Here is a 21,722-nt window from a genome sequence, read left to right on the forward strand (position 1 = left end):
GCTCACCTTTCAACAGGTTGTTCTGTTTGGTCGGTGACCGCGCACACACACACACACACACACACACACACACACACACACACACACACACACACACCGTGGGGAAGTGGCCATTGAATTGAACACAGAATCGATTCTGATTTGTTAGATAATGAATCGCGATGCATCGATGCATTGACCTTTTCTCCTTCAAAACTCACCCAGAGATATCCCTGGCCTGTCCGGCCTTCATCATGGAGATCCTGGAGTCTCCGTTGGACTGCAGGGAAGACGGGCGTCTGCTGACCCCCTGAAAGGAGCCGATCTGATTGGTGCTGGTCTTTCTGCCGAGAGTGCCGTTCCCCTGGCCTGCGTTGGGCTGGCTGAAGGCCTTCTCCATCAGGTAGGCCTGCCGGCCGCTCTGGCTGCGGAGGGCGGTGGCGGTGCCGTTGGTGGAGGGCTGGAAGCCCAGGTCTGGAGCGCTGCGGGTGGCTTTATAGCCGTACAGCGGGTTATTGGGCCGGGGCTGGGGCTGGGGCTGGGGCTGGGGGCTGGTGGGGGAGAACAAGGACCGATCCAACCTGCTGTAGCTGCTGGTCACCCGCTGACCGCTGGAGCCGCGAGAGTTGGTGGACTTGCGCATAAAGTTTTGCCGTTGCATGTTCTGGAGAAGGAAACAATGATGTTAAAGTCAGCTCTTCACAAACACTGTCAAGCTCATGTCATCACTTCTCATTAAAAATATCAATAATGAAGAAATAAATGCAACAAGTCAATTCTTCACTCAAATTATCGAGGTGATATCATCATTTATAATTAAACATTTTAATGCAAAAAAACAATAATGCATAAAAATGCAATGCAAAGAAATTAATTACAAATTACATTAATTTTTATGTTAATTAAATGCAAAATAGAGCATTTTAACTGGTGCTATCAGACACTGCAAATATGTTTTAAAGTCGATTCCTCTCACAAACTATCATAATTTCTCATTAAAAATTGAAATGGAAAAAAAGTTAATGCGCAAAATCCAAAAATGCACATTTAAAATAATAATTAAATGCAAACTTTTTTAGACTGTGCAAGTAAAATTTACTGTTTTAAAGTCGATTCTTCACTCAAAATATCAAGATTAAAAATTGAAATGCAAAAAAAAAACAATAATGCATAAAAATGCAATGCAAAGAAATTACATGCAACAAAATGCACATTTTTATGTTAATTAAATGCAAAATAGAGCATTTTAACTGGTGCTATCCGACACTGCAAATATGTTTTAAAGTCGATTCTTCACACAAAATATCATAATTTCTCATAAAAAAAAATGTAATGCAAAAAAGTTAATGCAAGGAAATTAGATGCAAAAATGCAAATTTAAAATAATAATTCAATGCAAACTTTTTTAGACTGTGCAAGTATAATTGACTGTTTTAAAGTCAATTCTTCACTAAAATATCAAGATTAAAGAAATGAAATGCAAAAAACATGCAAATAGTAATTTATGATTAAATGCGAAATAGAGCATTTTAACTGGTGCTATCAAACTGTGCAGATACTTTACTAAACATTTTAAAGTCGATTGTTTACTCAAAATATCAAGGTGATGTCATCATTTATCATTAAAAACTTAAAAAGATGTAATGCAAAAATAAATAATGCAAAGAAATTACATTCAAAAAACATGTAAATTTAAATGTTTAATTAAATGCAAAATAGAGCACTGACATTTTAACTAGTCATTGACTAAGTCAACTTCACTCAAATGATCATAATTTAGAATTTAAAAAAAAATGCAAACAAATGCAATGCAAAGAAATTACAAGCAAAAAATGCTAATTTTAATTTATAATTAAATGCAAAATAGGGCATTTTAACTAGTGCTATCAGACTGTGCAAGTATCATTTACTGTTTTAAAGTCAATTCTTCACTCAAAAAAAAAACAATAATGCATAAAACGATCGCGTTAGTCTTTCCATCCGCTGAGGAACTTTCAACACTTCCATAAATTGAACATGGAAGGCGGTCGGCCGAAAGTTTACTTACTTGATAAAGTTTTAAATATGGATATTTTTCTTACACAAACGCGTCGATTCGCTTCAGAAGGCCTTTATTAACACCCCAGAGCCGCGTGGAGCAGTTATATGACGGACAGATGCACTTTTTATGGACTTCAAAAACAGAGCAACTATTAAATTCTAAAGCTTGGATTAGCCTGGACTTTTGTAATATAACTCAGATTTTACTCGTCTGAAAGAAGAATGTCATACACACCTCGGATGACTCTAGGGAGAGTAAATCATGGGCTAATTTTCATTTTTGGGTGAACTATCGCTTTAATATCCAGCATTATCATTGATTTGACTGAGACGTGAGCTGGGTATTGAACTGAAGTGAACAGTGAATCAATGGATCATGACGTCTGTCCTGTATAAAGCGCTCAGACTGGACTGGATGTCAAAACACGGCCTAAACACGTACAAAAACATACAACACGGCTGTATTACACACTCCATTAATGCCAAACAAGCCATTTAACACACAAGAGTCCTGCGGATACACCCAAACACACAGACGTGTTGGCAAAATACCCAGAGAGGAACACTGGGCTGAGTCATGAAGGAGAGGAGTGCCTTTCCCTTCCTCTCTCCTGAAGAGCTCAAGTGTTTAATCAGCAATGAGCTGCTGTGACACCGCTGGTCCCGTTCTCATGTGTGTGTGGAAATACACGCATAACCAGCTCATTAGTTACAAACCAGACCGTTTGACATTTCACAAGTTTGCATTGTTATGCTCAATAGATGACTCAAACAGAAGTGTGTGTGTGTGGGAAACTGCGTTAATGAATCAATGATGGATCAATAGCAGGACTTTACCCCGTTGGTCATGGTTCCGCCTCTGCTACTGTACGACACGCCGGGGGAAAACTTAAAGTCGTAAAACACGCCGTCACTTTCAGGGCCTGAAATGTGAAGAAATTAACAGTTTAGATTAACAATAATAATCAGAATAACATGCATTTGAATATTTGCATACATATAAAACATGTAACAACTAATTTTACAGGACTGTCCACTATATTCTTAATGTCTTCAGCGGAAAAATTTACTTTTTAAAAAAAAATTGCATGAATGAGACACAATGAAAGTGATTTTTAAGAAAACCATGCACATTTTCATTTGTACATATTGAATATATATACTGTAAAACAGTTACCTGGTTGCCTTAAAATTTTAAGTTCATTGAAATTATTAATGCAATTTGAGTTAATATAATGAAGGACATTGGTTTAATTAATAGAAACTCAAAATATTATGTTTTCTGAACCACATTAATTATCTAAGTTGTGTTGTCATTGCTACACTTTACATGGAGTTACTGTAGTAATAATTGTAAATTATGTCATCATAATTACATGCAATTAACCCTCAAACCTAAACCTATAGTAAGTACATGTAGTTAATAACTCAGGACTTAAATGTGTAATTACTGTGTAACAAAGACACCTTAAAATAAAGAGTAACCAAAGTTGTGAAAACAAATGCAAATACAGTGTGTGTGTATATATACATATATATATATATATATGTAAAAAATAACACCTGTAAAAATAAATGTGAAAATGACGTTCAATTATATTTATACATTATATTATTACAGTACACTGTGCCCTATTTTTTTACTGAGTTTTTTTGTGTATATATATATATATATATATATCAGTGCTGTGGATAAATCACATCTAACATAAAAGACAAAAGTACACACTCATGTATTATATAAACACAAACTTGTTTATGATGAATTGATTTGACAGAACTAATACACACACACACACACACACACACACACACACACACACACACACACACACACACACACACACACACACACACACACACACACACACACACACACACACACACACACACACACACACACACACACACACACACACACACACACACACACACACACACACACACACACACACACACACACCTAGAGGCTATTTATGGTGGTGAAATGCTTTAGAAACACAAAAATAGGGCATATTTTACATAGAGTGTCTTGAAAAACACCCAAAAATATCACTTTAAAAGTTTTTGGTTATGGATAAATCAATAATATGGCTTTTTATGATGGAAAACTGCTTTAGAAAAAACTCAAATAGACCAAAATACTCAAATATTTCACATTGAGTGTCTTGCAAAACACCTGAAAACATTACGTTAGAAGTTTTGGTAATGAAAACATTATTACGGCACACTATATAGAACAATAAATCCTTAAAAGAATACCATGTCACTGTTTTGTGAAGGCGCCTAACATAAAATATCATCGGAAAAATGTGGCAATGGAAAAATTATGCATTTTTTTTTGCCCCTTGAATGTCTTATTGAGTAATTAAAGACGTTTAATATTTACTTTTGAATATATAAAACAGTATAAATGAGGGTTTATAACTGAATATGCAAACATTTACCCTGCACTAGAGCTGCATATATAATATATCAGTGCTGTCGATAAATCACATCTAACATAAAAGACAAAAGTACACACTCATATATTATATAAACACAAACTTACGTGATAAATCAATAATATGGCTATTTATGATGGAAAACTGCTTTAGAAAAAACTCAAATTGACCAAAATACTCAAATATTTCACATTGAGTGTCTTGCAAAACACCTGAAAACATTATGTTGTAAGTTTTGGTAATGAAAACATTATTACGGCACACTATATAAACCAATAAATCCTTAAAAGGATGTCACTATTTTGTGAGGGCGCCTAACATAAAATATCATCGGAAAATGTGGCAATAGAAAACTTATGAATTTTTTTGCCCCTTGAATGTCTTATTGAGCAATTAAAGACCTGAAATATATACTTCTGGATATATAAAAACAGTATAAATGTGTGTTTATAGCTGAATATGCAAACATTTACTAGGGGAACAGTTGCACTATAACATGTTTTTGTTCCAATCTATGGCAAGTGTATTGAAACTGAATAACTGAAGCGTGTGTGTGTGTGTGTGTGTGTGTGTGTGTGTGTGTGTGTGTGTGTGTGTGTGTGTGTGTACTCACTGGTGGGCGAGCCGAGGCCGGACACACTCTTGCTGCTGCTGCTGCCGTGTTTGGACTTGCTCCTCTTGATGGTGTGCACCTGGTCCAGAACTCTCTGCTGGGCGGACCTCAGGTCGCGGTCGGACGGCACCGCGAGGGACGTGTCCTCCACATCTCCGATAGACAGAGCCGATCTAAAGGGTTCGGGCATCATGTTGGGCTTGGGTCTGTCCTCCAGAGACAGGTGAGGTCCGATGCGTAAAGCTCCAGCGATCCGCTCCGTGTGTTTGGTTCAGGGCTTGACTCGCGGAGAGATCCACCTGGACCAGCCCTCGGGCACGCCCAGATGACGAGAGAACAAAGCCCATCCGACACCTGCTCCTCCTAATGATCCGGCGGAGTGTCACTTTTAATGCGGATAATAGATCAGATTTAAAAGCGTAATGTGTTGTGTAGAGGGCGTTGTAAGGCTGGGTGTATTAATTCACAAAACAGCCGTTTCTCATTGTTTTTTTTGTGTGTGATTTTACACACTACAGTACATAATTACATTTAAATGCCGCATACAAATTTTGGAGAACACAATTTCTGATTAAAAGCATTTCATACACGCAAATACATTAAGCCTTCCGCTAGAAAATATAGTCCCTATGTAAACAATAACAGAACGTGCTGTAAAACGGCAACAATATTGCATTATTGAGCATCCAGTAATATAAAAATAATAAATCAGATTTAAAAAAAAATCTGTGCTGTCAAAGTTAGCGCATTTTTTTTCACGTTCATTACGGCGTAATACGCGTTTTAATTATTCTCAAAACAACCGTTTCGAATGTCGTTTCTCATTGTTTTTTGCTTTTACACGCTACATAATTACATTTAAAAAGCACATACAAGTATAGTCGGACATAATGTCCGATTAAAAGCATTTTATACACCCAAATACATTAAGTGACAGCCTTCCGCTAGAAAATATAGTCCCTATGTAAACAATAACAGAACGTGCTGCAAAACGATATACAGAGGTCAACAATATTGAATTATTGAGCATCCAGTCCTATAAAAAATAATAAAATCAGATTAATTTTTTTTTTGTGCTGTCAAAATTAGCGCATTTTTTTCACGTTTAATACGGATATGCTTTAAAGTGTAATATGTTGAACTTGTAATGGGTATTTATTCACAAAACATCCGTTTCTTGTGGCGTTTCTCAGTGTTTTTTGCTTTTACACGCTACATAATTACATTTAAAAAGCACATACAAGTAGCCTATAGTCGGACACAATGTCCGATTAAAAGCATTTTATACACGCAATACATTAAGTGACAGCCTTCCGCTAGAAAATATAGTCCCTATGTAAACAATAACAGAACGTGCTGTAAAACGGCAACAATATTGCATTATTGAGCATCCAGTAATATAAAAATAATAAAATCAGATTTAAAAAAAAATCTGTGCTGTCAAAGTTAGCGCATTTTTTTCACGTTCAATACGGCGTAATACGCGTTTTAATTATTCTCAAAACAACCGTTTCGAATGTCGTTTCTCATTGTTTTTTGCTTTTACACGCTACATAATTACATTTAAAAAGCACATACAAGTATAGTCGGACATAATGTCCGATTAAAAGCATTTTATACACGCAAATACATTAAGTGACAGCCTTCCGCTAGAAAATATAGTCCCTCTGTAAACAATAACAGAACGTGCTGTAAAACGATATACAGAGGCCAACGATACTGTATTATTGAGCATCCAGGACCAAACTATTTCTATAAAAATGATAAAATAATAAAAGTCATCCTTTGGCTAGCGTTACATTATATGATCACACACTTCCTCATAAAAAGGGAAATAAATAATTTTCAAAAATAGTGGCGTGTTCCTTTAAATTGTTTCTACATTCGTTTGGAGAGTCCCTGTGAAATTATTACAATATAAAAATATTCAAAACTGTGAATAATTAGTTAATTTTTTAATTGATTGACAGCACTACATTTTTTTGTATATGACATAAATTGGTAATACTTTACAATAAGGTCTCATGTGTTAACTTTAGATATCATTAACTAACAATATATCGGTTATCGGCTTTCAAATATAAATAATTATCTGGTATATATCGGTGCATCCCTACACAGTGCATTAACTAATGCTAACAAATACAACATTTGATTACTAATGTATTAGTAAATGTTGAAATTAACATCAACTAACACCAATAAACTAATGTTAACTATATAAAAACCTTATTGTAAAGAGTTACCAATAAATGAACCGCTGCACAGGGGAATTACATTGATATATATGCATGAATTATGCAGTAAATATGACCACAAGAAAAGCATGTCAACAACAACTTAAATTGATATTATTTCTCCTATTTTTCTCTGTCATCCTGATTTCGATCATAACTCCAATTTGACAAAATGGGTAACACTTTATTTTACAGTCCAATTCTCACTATTAACCAGTTGCTTATCATGCATGTTACTAGGATATTGTCTGTTTATTAGCACTTATAAAGCACATATTAATGCCTTATTCTGCATGACCATATTCTACATCCCTAAACTTAACCTTACTATTAATAAGCAGTTAAAAAGGAGTTTATTGAGGCAAAAGTCATGGTTAATAATAGTGAATGTGTTCCCACAACATTTTGCTCATATGGAGGTGCCTTGAATGTGTTATTGGCCAATTACAGACCTTAAATATACACTATTGGGTCTTTATAGCTGCACATTTACTGGGGGAACAGAAGCCAGGCATGAGCAGAGGTGGACAAACTACACACCTCCATTACTTGAGTTAAAGTTAAAGTACTATTGGTTAAATATTACTCCATTTCAAGTGAAAGTTGTAAAGATGGATTTTTACTTAAGTAAAAGTACAGAAGTACTTGCTTTTAAAAGAACTTAAGTATCGAAAGTAAAAGTAAACGCATTATTTTATTATTGTTGCATTGTTGTATGAATGCAGGCTATAGCCATCATGGTGGTTTAAGCTAGTCATGCTCCATCTGACATGCTAGCATAACTTGAACTCATTTAAATACTTGTTGAATAGTTACAAAGCTCTTATCAAAGTCAAAATCAATGAGTTTCTACAATGAGTTTATTTGACAGTATTATGTAAAAACATATTTCAGTTAACATTATTAGCCCAACTACATTTTTGCATGCTAACAAACATCATTGTTGAACGTTAGCTATGCGTTAGCGCTCTATCCACAAGGCTATGTAGCAGCTTGGCGGGTAAATCTATAAAAATAATTTGACCAACCATATTTCATACCAGTGTTAATTTTGACTAAATTTAGATTTTTTAGTTTTAGTCTTTTGACTATAACATTTTAGGCATCTGAATTGTTTTAGTCTAGTTTTAATTGACTATAATAAGATTTTAGTTGATTCAATAGACTAAAGGCCTGTTCACACCGGGACGATTTTCGTGCGCGTTTATCGCCGACGTTTAACGCCTCGTGATTAAACAATGGGCGCCAATGTGAGTGTTCACACCGACGCGTAAAACGCCAGGCGTAAAAGCGTCATTTAAAAAAAAACCGCCTCGGGTTCGTTTTTTTATTTTGACGCGGCGCGTTAAAAACTGGCCGACCAATGAGATCAGCGCTTTTGTTCACGTGCCTGGAGCTGCTGAAGTGACAGTAAAACACGACTTGGTGGCGCTCAAGCACAAAACGGTCTTGCCGAGCACACATTGATACGAAGAAGAAGTAGTAAGTAGACAAAGAAGAAGATGAACTGCTAATGCTGCTTGCCAGTTAGCAAAAAGTGTGTGAATGGTTTTGCCATAGACATAATATATCTGTGGTTTTGGCAAGCACATAAATACTGTCTCTCTTCTCCTTCTGTGTGACAAGCGAGTGTCAGAGGCTTAAAGTGCCGCAGCACCATCTTGTGTACCGGGAGCGCATCGACTGAATGTGCGCGTTCACTCGGCGCAGCGCCAGTGGAAATCGCTTGGGTGTGAACACTCAAGACGCGCCGAAAAACGGCACGAAAAACGCTGGCGATAAGCGCGCGCGATATTCGTCCCGGTGTGTACAGGCCTTAAACTCTTGTGGTCTGGCGTCTGAGAGGCAGCTTTCTGTGCACTTTCGTGTCGTCGCACTTTTTCGTGTCTGCTCTTCTGAAATTTAACTTTTAAGTATGACTATGGTTGCGCGTCTGGAAACTGCTGTCTTCTATTTTGCCATCAATTGATTAGTGTTCAAAAAATACTTGTAAATCATTGAACTTCATGTGATCCTACAAGAGTGATTACTGATCGGCTGTCTGCAAAAAAAAAAAAAAAAAAAAAACAATCACGTTTTAAAGAAGAAAACAAATCATCCACTGACTTTCAAAGCGGCTACGACTTTCTACTTCAAGGGCCTTGGTAGAAATGTAATGGAGTAAAAACTCCGATATTTGTCTTTCAAATGTAGAAGTAAAAGTCATAAGTTTCCAGAAGAAAAACTACTCAAGGAAAGTACAGATCCTCAAAAAGTGTACTTAAGTACAATACTCAAGTAAATGTACTTAGTTACTGTCCACCTCTGGGCATGAGGCAGGAACAGGTTTATGATTGCAGATCTGAGCAACTCCAAACGATGGACTGGATCTGTATCTGAGAGAAAGTGCTGAGAACCTCAGTGACTAAGCTGAAGACTCATCAGATGTCAGCATTAGTAACAGCACAAGTGCAGACAGCAGGTCTGGACACACCCATGCCAGAACAGCAGGTATTCATCAGCATGGGCCGGGCCGCTCCAGAGATGTGTCATCATCACTGCGTCAGCCAATCACAGCACACTCTCAGACAATCAGCGCCTGTCCTGGAGAACAAAGAGCAGGAGAGGTCACTTTCACTTCTTAAGTCTTGCACTTCTTACCATATTAAACACCAATTAAGTGATTACTTAAGTTCTATATGTCGATTTGAGCATTTTCACTGATGCAAACTTCATTTTCAAATAAGAGATCGGGTCAGAATATTTGGGTCAGAGCAACTGGAGAAACTTTCTGAACTCAGCAGAGATTCTGGTGACCAACACTGCACTCTTGTGGCAAGCAGATGACATTAAAAACAACATAAACATGAGGAAAAATATAATCTGTGTGTTTTTACCAGAGGTGGACAGTAACGGAGTACATTTACTTGAGTACTGTACTTAAGCACACTTTTTGAGTATCTGTACTTTTCTGAAGTATTATTTTTTAGGGAAACTTTTACTTTAACTTCAATACATTTGAAAAACAAATATTGTACTTTTTACTCCACTACATTTCTATCAAGGTCCTCGAAGTCAAAAGTCATTTCTGTAGCAGCTTTGCAAGTCAGTGGATGATTATTTTTCTTCCTTAAGTTTTTTTTTTTTTTTTTGCAAATTGTAAATGTCTGTGAGAAAGAGAAGCGCAGACATATGGATGGATCTGAAAAAGCCTGATGAAAGAGCTCAGTTCAGTCTGGTTTTTGTGCCTCTGAGATGCCAGAGCACGAGGACTGAATTCAGCTTTCTTTTGTGTTTTTTTCTCACTTAAACAGACTAATACACACAAAATGTCAAAATTTTCATTTTGGAAAGTATTCACGTAAACAAAGTCAATTATGTCTTAAGTGAACGTGAACAGTTGGGGGAATATCAGATGTGTATCAGTGTGTAGGATTTGTGCATTCAGCCTTAAAGTGACAGCAGCTTTGTAAAAAGCTTTGTAACTTTTAAGTATTTAAATGAGTTTAAGGTGGTCGTATGGAGCATCACTGACTGGCTTAAACCACCATGGCATAGCGTGCATTTATACAACAATGCAACAATAATAAAATAATGCATTGACATAAAAAAGGAAATTTACTTTTGATACTTAAGTACTTTTAAAAGCAAGTACTTCTGTACTTTTACTTAAGTAAAAATAGTTTTTAACAACTTTCACTTGTAACGGAGTAATATTTGACCAGTAGTACTTTTACTTTCACTCGAGTAATGGAGTTGTGTACTTTGTCCACCTCTGGTTTTTTACATTGCTTCACAAGTCAGTTTAATTCAGTGTTGTAGTTGAGAACAGCTTATTAGAGACAGAAAATCCACAAACAACATTAGAACTCAATTGAATTCCCTTTAGTAGTGAAGCACAGAGTGAGGTGGAAGATGCTCAGTGTTGACACGTCGTATCTGTATTCACTTTATTGATTTGGTTGTTTTCTCTTTGACACTTTTGTCCTACTTTGTAAACAGAAAATATATTAAAATAACAGTCGAGAATTAATGTTGGAACTGTTTTTTTCCCCCCAATGTAATTTCTACAGATATTATTTAGGGAACACTTTAGAATAATGGTCATTAGTTAACATGAACTAAGCACTTATAAAGCGTTTATTAATCTTTGTTAATTTCAACATTTCCTAATGCATTATTAAAATCTTGTTAGCATTAGTTAATGCAGTGTGAACTAACATGAACAGCTGGATTTATATTAACTAACGTTAACAAAGATGAACAAATACAGAAACAAATGCACTGCTCATGTTTAGTTCATGTTAGTTAATACATTAACTAATGTTAACTATTATTCTAAAGTGTTACCATACATATCTTTATTATTATGACTTCAATTATTCTATCATCTGCTACAAATTGTATCTAATGCTGTTGTTGTTGTTTTATTTTTTTTCATATGTTAAATACCAAAACCAATAAAAAGACAATAGAAGAGAAATAATGTAGCATATGAGTTTCTGGAGTGGGATTACTGGGAGAGAATCAAGAGCGGGCGGGTCACAGGTCTCAAGAACATCATCAATCATTCAGTGTCAATCAAACATCAACTTAAAGAAATATTAACGTACAGTAATAATCATGAAATATTTTGCATGGGACTCAAGTGGACTCAGGAATGAGTCCAATTCCTAATATGTTAGAGTTCGAGTCAATGCACACAAGATCAAGACCATTAAAATATGCTCCGAGTCTCGAGTATACAACACTGATTTCATTACTTAAACATCCAAAGATTGATTGTACTGAAACATTTAAGGGAGCAACTTTTTTATTCTTTTTATAAAATGGTGTAAGAAAACGGGATAAATGAGGACGGTAACTTTACAGACACAGTAATGGTACAGAAACTGTAAAAGATGAGGTTGTTTCCGGTTTCACAAACATAACCGCACACATTCACAATGAGAGCAAACTTCAAACGCTGATGATTGGAGAGATTTGACCTGCTCAACAGGTTAACACACACACACACACACACACACACGTATATTCAATTAGCGAGTGATTATGAGCTTTCATATGTGATTCATAGAGGTCCATTCTTCTCAACCTATAAACACACTTACATAAAGATTGCAGAAGTTTAAAATGTGATTTTCAGTGCCCCTATTATGATTTCATGCAGTGTGTAATGTAGTTTGTGAATGTAAACGTTCTGCAAAGTTGTGTTATTGTCCCCAAAAGAAAGAGTCGACTCTGAACCGCCTAAACGAGTCGTCAGTCAATAGGTCGCAATAATCAATATATCGATATATCGCACAATATACATGACCTCAATCATTTTTTGTGATGCAATATATCGGCCATTATGTTTACATGATAATGAATGTCTCCCTTCACACACAGAGCGGTTATCCACAGGTGAAGAAAAGCCGCCATTCGAGGCATTAAGGAACTCTTAATGCTTCACCAAGACATTTTGGACAATTTCATGCTCCTCATCTTTGTGGGCCCAGTTTGGGGACGGCCAAATACACTCGATTTCAAAGCCGCAATCCCCTGATCCGCTGCAGATATAAATGCCAACGCAGAATGACGAGTGTTAAAGCCGCTTCACAAGGGAACATGTTTATTTACTATTTATTAATTTTTTTAATTTTATTTAGGATAATATATTTTTTACCCTTAATTTCCATGATCTAAAGAATCAAAAGGTTGTGATTTGAAAGTGTGTAGGTCTACTTGCATTATTATGCTGTTATATTAGGATTATATATTCAGTGGCATAAAATAGTCTTAAAATAACAATATCGTTTATCGCGATTATTTCTGGGACGATATATTGTCAAACAAAAAGTAGTTAGTTGTGTTATTGTGCCCCAAAAGAAAGAGTCGACTCTGAACCGCCTGAACGAGTCGTCAGTCTCACTTCGCTCTACTGAGTAATGATGAAGGATTGAGCAAGATTTGTTTTGCTAATGTTTATGTGACTTCAGTCATTGCTGGGGTAACGTATGCGCTGTTGATACCATTCCCTCATGTGTTTGTTATTGCTGATGGTGAGGAATTACAGCTCAATGAACCTGAAAATGAGTATTGAGAAACTCCTGCTGTGATGGAGGTTCAGGTTTAATAACTAGTTCTTCCAGTGTTTCATCATCAGACTCGGATTGATGTGGTAAATTCGGTACTGTCTTTACAGTGTGTACACGCGCTGAGCTTTAGGAAGCCTCTGACCAATCAGAGTAGAGTAGACCAATCACAACAGACTGGGCCATCTGACCAATCAGAGCAAGGTTGACCAATCACAACAGACTGGGCCATCTGACCAATCAGAGAAACAAAATTAGGAACCTTTAAAATAGCATAACAGGGGCACTTTAATTTTAATATAAATTGTCATACAATCAAAATGAATCATATTAATTCACATTAAAATATAATATCCCTATTATTATTATTAAATACAAATCTATTAATTATATGAATTATATATGTCTATCTATGATTGTAAGTCATTTGCTGAGGTCCTGTAGATCGGTCATGGAATTAACAGTTTTGTTAGCTGGTCTAGTTTTCTAGTTTCTTTGTTCCCAGAAGAATTATCCTCAATCAAACACACACACACACACACACACACACACTCACACGTTTGTTTTTGTGAAATGTGAGGACATTCCATAGGCGTAATGGTTTTTATACCATTCAAACCGTATTTTCTATCCCCTTACACTGCCCCTAAACCTACCCATCACACACACACACACACACACACACACACACACACACACACACACACACACACACACACACACACACACACACACACACACACACACACACACACACACACACACACACACACACACACACACACACACTGCCCCTACCCCTCACAGGAGACTGTGCAGTTCACTTTCTGTGAAAAAAACCTCATTCTGTGATTTATAAGCATTTTGTAAAGTGAGGACATGGGGAACGTCCTCATATTTCACCCTCTTTTTGTAATACCCATGTCATTATACACATTTGTGATCCTGATATTTCACAAAAACATGCGCACACACACACACACACACACACACACACACACACACACACACGGTGTGAAAAAGCTGCATAGTTAATAAAAGCGGTTCAGTTAAGACATCATAAGATAGTGACCCAGTGTCCTCCTCAGTTCAGGCTACAAAAGCCCAGAATCCTCTGCGTCGAGTGGACTCCTCAAGCGGTCCGAGGACTGAGCCTTGGGGCACTCCTTCACCCGCTCCTGAAGGCTGCTGAGTGCCAGTCTCATCTGCTCCTCTGTGCCCTGCAGAGCCTTGAGCTCCATGCAGTGGAAGACGTACAGCATCAGTGTGGAGAGCAGGATGGCGAAGCACAGCGCCCCCAGCAGGTAGAACGAGGCTTTGGGAAAGGGCTGCTCAGCCCCCAGAGCAAACAAAGGCACGGCGGCGATGGCTAGCTCGAGCGCTAGCAGGACGAGCCCCATGATGCCCGTACGGGCGGCGGTGTGCCGCATGCGCTCAGAGCAGTGCAGACCCACCTTTACTTCAGTGCGGGCTTCGTTGACCATGTTGACCAGCTCAGGAAGCTTATCTGAGAAACACAGTCACATGGAAACACCATTTAAAAGGTTTATAATGTTACAAACGATTTCCATTTTATATAAACACAAAAAAATCAACTGATTTCTGAAGGATCATGTGACACTGAGGATCACAGGAATAAATTACACTATACACCGATCAGGCATAACCAGTGTTGGGGAAAGTTACTTTGAAAAGTAATGCATTATAATATTGCGTTACTCCCTTAAAAAGTAACTAATTGAGTTACTTAGTTACTTTTTAAGAAAAGTAATGCGTTACGTTACTTTTGCGTTACTTTTTCTCACCTGGGCTGGGCTTGTGTTTGTTTTGTTTTATAACAAAAAAGTTTTTGTGCAACGGTAAAGACCTCTTCATACCAAAATGTAAATAATAAGCCAGAGGCGGAGGAAAAACTGCAGATTCCCTCATGAACACTAGAGGGCGCAGCTCTGGATAATGGAGAAGAGGATGCAGGAGAAAAAATTTTTACCAAAAAAAAAAAAATCTAGTAATTTTCATCATCAAAGGTCATCAGCGAGACATATATATTAAATATAAAGGTAGATTAAATGCATAAAAATAGTTGTTTTATTTAACATTTAATTATTGGAGGTTTGTATAGTATTCAGATTTTGCATTTGACTGATTTTATTCATTTTGAGGAGAACAGAATCTTTCTTGTGCAAGTGAGATGAATAAATGCTCATATTTAGTCTAGAACTACAATAACCGTCATGTTCACAAACACACACACACACACACACACACACACACACACACACACACACACACACACACACCTCTGCACTAACTCTCAACATGAGCTGTCAGTCAAATTAATGAGAAAAAGTAACTCAGATATTTTGTTGTAAATTTGAAAAGTAATGCGTTACTTTACAAGTTACTTGAAAAAGTCCTATTATTACGTAACTCAAGTTACTTGTAATGCGTTTCCCCCAACACTGGGCATAACATTATGAATAACACCTTTTAGTGGGTGTGGGATATATTAGGCAGCAAGTGAACATTTTGTTCTCAGAGTTGATGTGTTAGAAGCAGGAAAAATGGGCAAGAGTAAGGATTTGAGCGAGTTTGACAAGGGCCAGATTGTGACGGGTCAGAGCATCTCCAAAACTGCAGCTCTTGTGGGGTGTTCCCGGTCTGCAGTGGTCAGTCTCTATCAAAAGTGCTCAGAGGAAGAACCAGTGGAGAACCGGCCACAGGGCCATGGAGGACCAGTGGAGAACCGGCCACAGGGTCATGAAGGACCAGTGGAGAACCGGCCACAGGGTCATGAAGGACCAGTGGAGAACCGGCCACAGGGTCATGGAGGACCAGTGGAGAACCGGCCACAGGGTCATGAAGGACCAGTGGAGAACCGGCCACAGGGTTATGAAGGACCAGTGGAGAACCGGCCACAGGGTCATGGAGGACCAGTGGAGAACCGGCCACAGGGTCATGGAGGACCAGTGGAGAACCGGCCACAGGGTCATGAAGGACCAGTGGAGAACCGGCCACAGGGTCATGAAGCACCAGTGGAGAACCGGCCACAGGGTCATGGAGGACCAGTGGAGAACCGGCCACAGGGTCATGGAGGACCAGTGGAGAACCGGCCACAGGGTCATGGAGGACCAGTGGAGAACCGGCCACAGGGTCATGGAGGACCAGTGGAGAACCGGCCACAGGGTCATGAAGGACCAGTGGAGAACCGGCCACAGGGTCATGAAGCACCAGTGGAGAACCGGCCACAGGGTCATGAAGCACCAGTGGAGAACCGGCCACAGGGTCATGGAGGACCAGTGGAGAACCGGCCACAGGGTCATGAAGGACCAGTGGAGAACCGGCCACAGGGTCATGAAGCACCAGTGGAGAACCGGCCACAGGGTCATGGAGGACCAGTGGAGAACCGGCCACAGGGTCATGGAGGACCAGTGGAGAACCGGCCACAGGGTCATGAAGGACCAGTGGAGAACCGGCCACAGGGTCATGAAGGACCAGTGGAGAACCGGCCACAGGTTCATGGAGGACCAGTGGAGAACCGGCCACAGGGTCATGGAGGACCAGTGGAGAACCGGCCACAGGGTCATGAAGGACCAGTGGAGAACCGGCCACAGGGTCATGGAGGACCAGTGGAGAACCGGCCACAGGGTCATGAAGGACCAGTGGAGAACCGGCCACAGGGTCATGGAGGACCAGTGGAGAACCGGCCACAGGGTCATGAAGGACCAGTGGAGAACCGGCCACAGGGTCATGGAGGACCAGTGGAGAACCGGCCACAGGGTCATGGAGGACCAGTGGAGAACCGGCCACAGGGTCATGAAGGACCAGTGGAGAACCGGCCACAGGGTCATGGAGGACCAGTGGAGAACCGGCCACAGGGTCATGAAGGACCAGTGGAGAACCGGCCACAGGGTCATGAAGGACCAGTGGAGAACCGGCCACAGGGCCATGGAGGACCAGTGGAGAACCGGCCACAGGGCCATGGAGGACCAGTGGAGAACCGGCCACAGGGTCATGGAGGACCAGTGGAGAACCGGCCACAGGGTCATGAAGGACCAGTGGAGAACCGGCCACAGGGTCATGAAGGACCAGTGGAGAACCGGCCACAGGGTCATGAAGGACCAGTGGAGAACCGGCCACAGGGCCATGGAGGACCAGTGGAGAACCGGCCACAGGGTCATGGAGGACCAGTGGAGAACCGGCCACAGGGTCATGAAGGACCAGTGGAGAACCGGCCACAGGGTCATGAAGGACCAGTGGAGAACCGGCCACAGGGTCATGGAGGACCAGTGGAGAACCGGCCACAGGGTCATGAAGGACCAGTGGAGAACCGGCCACAGGGTCATGGAGGACCAGTGGAGAACCGGCCACAGGGTCATGGAGGACCAGTGGAGAACCGGCCACAGGGTCATGGAGGACCAGTGGAGAACCGGCCACAGGGTCATGGAGGACCAGTGGAGAACCGGCCACAGGGTCATGGAGGACCAGTGGAGAACCGGCCACAGGGTCATGGAGGACCAGTGGAGAACCGGCCACAGGGTCATGGAGGACCAGTGGAGAACCGGCCACAGGGTCATGAAGGACCAGTGGAGAACCGGCCACAGGGTCATGAAGGACCAGTGGAGAACCGGCCACAGGGTCATGGAGGACCAGTGGAGAACCGGCCACAGGGTCATGAAGGACCAGTGGAGAACCGGCCACAGGGTCATGGAGGACCAGTGGAGAACCGGCCACAGGGTCATGGAGGACCAGTGGAGAACCGGCCACAGGGTCATGGAGGACCAGTGGAGAACCGGCCACAGGGTCATGAAGGACCAGTGGAGAACCGGCCACAGGCTCATGAAGGACCAGTGGAGAACCGGCCACAGGGTCATGGAGGACCAGTGGAGAACCGGCCACAGGGTCATGAAGGACCAGTGGAGAACCGGCCACAGGGTCATGAAGGACCAGTGGAGAACCGGCCACAGGGTCATGGAGGACCAGTGGAGAACCGGCCACAGGGTCATGGAGGACCAGTGGAGAACCGGCCACAGGGTCATGGAGGACCAGTGGAGAACCGGCCACAGGGTCATGGAGGACCAGTGGAGAACCGGCCACAGGGTCATGAAGGACCAGTGGAGAACCGGCCACAGGGTCATGGAGGACCAGTGGAGAACCGGCCACAGGGTCATGAAGGACCAGTGGAGAACCGGCCACAGGGTCATGGAGGACCAGTGGAGAACCGGCCACAGGGTCATGAAGGACCAGTGGAGAACCGGCCACAGGGTCATGGAGGACCAGTGGAGAACCGGCCACAGGGTCATGAAGAACCAGTGGAGAACCGGCCACAGGGTCATGAAGGACAAGTGGAGAACCGGCCACAGGGTCATGAAGAACCAGTGGAGAACCGGCCACAGGGTCATGAAGGACCAGTGGAGAACCGGCCACAGGGTCATGAAGGACCAGTGGAGAACCGGCCACAGGGTCATGAAGGACCAGTGGAGAACCGGCCACAGGGTCATGGAGGACCAGTGGAGAACCGGCCACAGGGTCATGGAGGACCAGTGGAGAACCGGCCACAGGGTCATGGAGGACCAGTGGAGAACCGGCCACAGGGTCATGGAGGACCAGTGGAGAACCGGCCACAGGGTCATGAAGAACCAGTGGAGAACCGGCCACAGGGTCATGGAGGACCAGTGGAGAACCGGCCACAGGGTCATGAAGAACCAGTGGAGAACCGGCCACAGGGTCATGAAGGACCAGTGGAGAACCGGCCACAGGGTCATGAAGGACCAGTGGAGAACCGGCCACAGGGTCATGGAGGACCAGTGGAGAACCGGCCACAGGGTCATGAAGAACCAGTGGAGAACCGGCCACAGGGTCATGAAGGACCAGTGGAGAACCGGGCACAGGGTCATGAAGGACCAGTGGAGAACCGGCCACAGGGTCATGAAGGACCAGTGGAGAACCGGCCACAGGGTCATGGAGGACCAGTGGAGAACCGGCCACAGGGTCATGAAGAACCAGTGGAGAACCGGCCACAGGGTCATGAAGGACCAGTGGAGAACCGGGCACAGGGTCATGGAGGACCAGTGGAGAACCGGCCACAGGGTCATGGAGGACCAGTGGAGAACCGGCCACAGGGTCATGAAGGACCAGTGGAGAACCGGCCACAGGGTCATGGAGGACCAGTGGAGAACCGGCCACAGGGTCATGAAGAACCAGTGGAGAACCGGCCACAGGGTCATGGAGGACCAGTGGAGAACCGGCCACAGGGTCATGGAGGACCAGTGGAGAACCGGCCACAGGGTCATGGAGGACCAGTGGAGAACCGGCCACAGGGTCATGAAGGACCAGTGGAGAACCGGCCACAGGGTCATGAAGGACCAGTGGAGAACCGGCCACAGGGTCATGGAGGACCAGTGGAGAACCGGCCACAGGGTCATGAAGGACCAGTGGAGAACCGGCCACAGGGTCATGGAGGACCAGTGGAGAACCGGCCACAGGGTCATGGAGGACCAGTGGAGAACCGGCCACAGGGTCATGGAGGACCAGTGGAGAACCGGCCACAGGGTCATGAAGGACCAGTGGAGAACCGGCCACAGGCTCATGAAGGACCAGTGGAGAACCGGCCACAGGGTCATGGAGGACCAGTGGAGAACCGGCCACAGGGTCATGAAGGACCAGTGGAGAACCGGCCACAGGGTCATGAAGGACCAGTGGAGAACCGGCCACAGGGTCATGGAGGACCAGTGGAGAACCGGCCACAGGGTCATGAAGGACCAGTGGAGAACCGGCCACAGGGTCATGGAGGACCAGTGGAGAACCGGCCACAGGGTCATGGAGGACCAGTGGAGAACCGGCCACAGGGTCATGAAGGACCAGTGGAGAACCGGCCACAGGGTCATGGAGGACCAGTGGAGAACCGGCCACAGGGTCATGAAGGACCAGTGGAGAACCGGCCACAGGGTCATGGAGGACCAGTGGAGAACCGGCCACAGGGTCATGAAGGACCAGTGGAGAACCGGCCACAGGGTCATGGAGGACCAGTGGAGAACCGGCCACAGGGTCATGAAGAACCAGTGGAGAACCGGCCACAGGGTCATGAAGGACCAGTGGAGAACCGGCCACAGGGTCATGAAGAACCAGTGGAGAACCGGCCACAGGGTCATGAAGGACCAGTGGAGAACCGGCCACAGGGTCATGAAGGACCAGTGGAGAACCGGCCACAGGGTCATGAAGGACCAGTGGAGAACCGGCCACAGGGTCATGGAGGACCAGTGGAGAACCGGCCACAGGGTCATGGAGGACCAGTGGAGAACCGGCCACAGGGTCATGGAGGACCAGTGGAGAACCGGCCACAGGGTCATGGAGGACCAGTGGAGAACCGGCCACAGGGTCATGAAGAACCAGTGGAGAACCGGCCACAGGGTCATGGAGGACCAGTGGAGAACCGGCCACAGGGTCATGAAGAACCAGTGGAGAACCGGCCACAGGGTCATGAAGGACCAGTGGAGAACCGGCCACAGGGTCATGAAGGACCAGTGGAGAACCGGCCACAGGGTCATGGAGGACCAGTGGAGAACCGGCCACAGGGTCATGAAGAACCAGTGGAGAACCGGCCACAGGGTCATGAAGGACCAGTGGAGAACCGGGCACAGGGTCATGAAGGACCAGTGGAGAACCGGCCACAGGGTCATGAAGGACCAGTGGAGAACCGGCCACAGGGTCATGGAGGACCAGTGGAGAACCGGCCACAGGGTCATGAAGAACCAGTGGAGAACCGGCCACAGGGTCATGAAGGACCAGTGGAGAACCGGCCACAGGGTCATGAAGAACCAGTGGAGAACCGGCCACAGGGTCATGAAGGACCAGTGGAGAACCAGCCACAGGGTCATGGAGGACCAGTGGAGAACCGGCCACAGGGTCATGGAGAACCAGTGGAGAACCGGCCACAGGGTCATGGAGGACCAGTGGAGAACCGGCCACTGGGTCATGGAGGACCAGTGGAGAACCGGCCACAGGGTCATGAAGGACCAGTGGAGAACCGGCCACAGGGTCATGAAGGACCAGTGGAGAACCGGCCACAGGGTCATGAAGGACCAGTGGAGAACCGGCCACAGGGTCATGAAGGACCAGTGGAGAACCGGCCACAGGGTCATGGAGGACCAGTGGAGAACCGGCCACAGGTTCATGAAGGACCAGTGGAGAACCGGCCACAGGGTCATGGAGGACCAGTGGAGAACCGGCCACAGGGTCATGAAGAACCAGTGGAGAACCGGCCACAGGGTCATGAAGGACCAGTGGAGAACCGGGCACAGGGTCATGAAGGACCAGTGGAGAACCGGCCACAGGGTCATGAAGGACCAGTGGA

The 21,722-nt window shown here is 43.3% G+C and overlaps 2 protein-coding genes across 2 annotated transcripts in view; both read right to left on the reverse strand.

The window, feature by feature from the left end:
- Positions 1 to 5,460, reverse strand: part of pkp1b (plakophilin 1b) — a 25,376-nt gene extending 19,916 nt beyond the window's left edge. Inside the window, exons 1-3 of the mRNA XM_079840189.1 lie at positions 5,077 to 5,460; positions 2,857 to 2,942; positions 201 to 643 (exon numbers count right to left, since the gene is read on the reverse strand). Coding sequence (XP_079696315.1) covers positions 201 to 643; positions 2,857 to 2,942; positions 5,077 to 5,269 — 722 coding nt within the window. The 5' untranslated portion in view covers positions 5,270 to 5,460. The remainder of the gene's footprint in view (positions 1 to 200; positions 644 to 2,856; positions 2,943 to 5,076) is intronic.
- Positions 5,461 to 14,188: 8,728 nt separating this feature from the next.
- Positions 14,189 to 21,722, reverse strand: part of smpd2b (sphingomyelin phosphodiesterase 2b) — a 30,980-nt gene continuing 23,446 nt past the window's right edge. Inside the window, exon 11 of the mRNA XM_079841031.1 lies at positions 14,189 to 14,876. Within this exon, the coding sequence (XP_079697157.1) occupies positions 14,464 to 14,876 (413 nt within the window). The 3' untranslated portion in view covers positions 14,189 to 14,463. The remainder of the gene's footprint in view (positions 14,877 to 21,722) is intronic.

Source organism: Gobio gobio (assembly GCF_949357685.1).
Source record: "Gobio gobio genome assembly, chromosome: 17".
In the NCBI taxonomy this organism is placed as follows: domain Eukaryota; kingdom Metazoa; phylum Chordata; class Actinopteri; order Cypriniformes; family Gobionidae; genus Gobio; species Gobio gobio.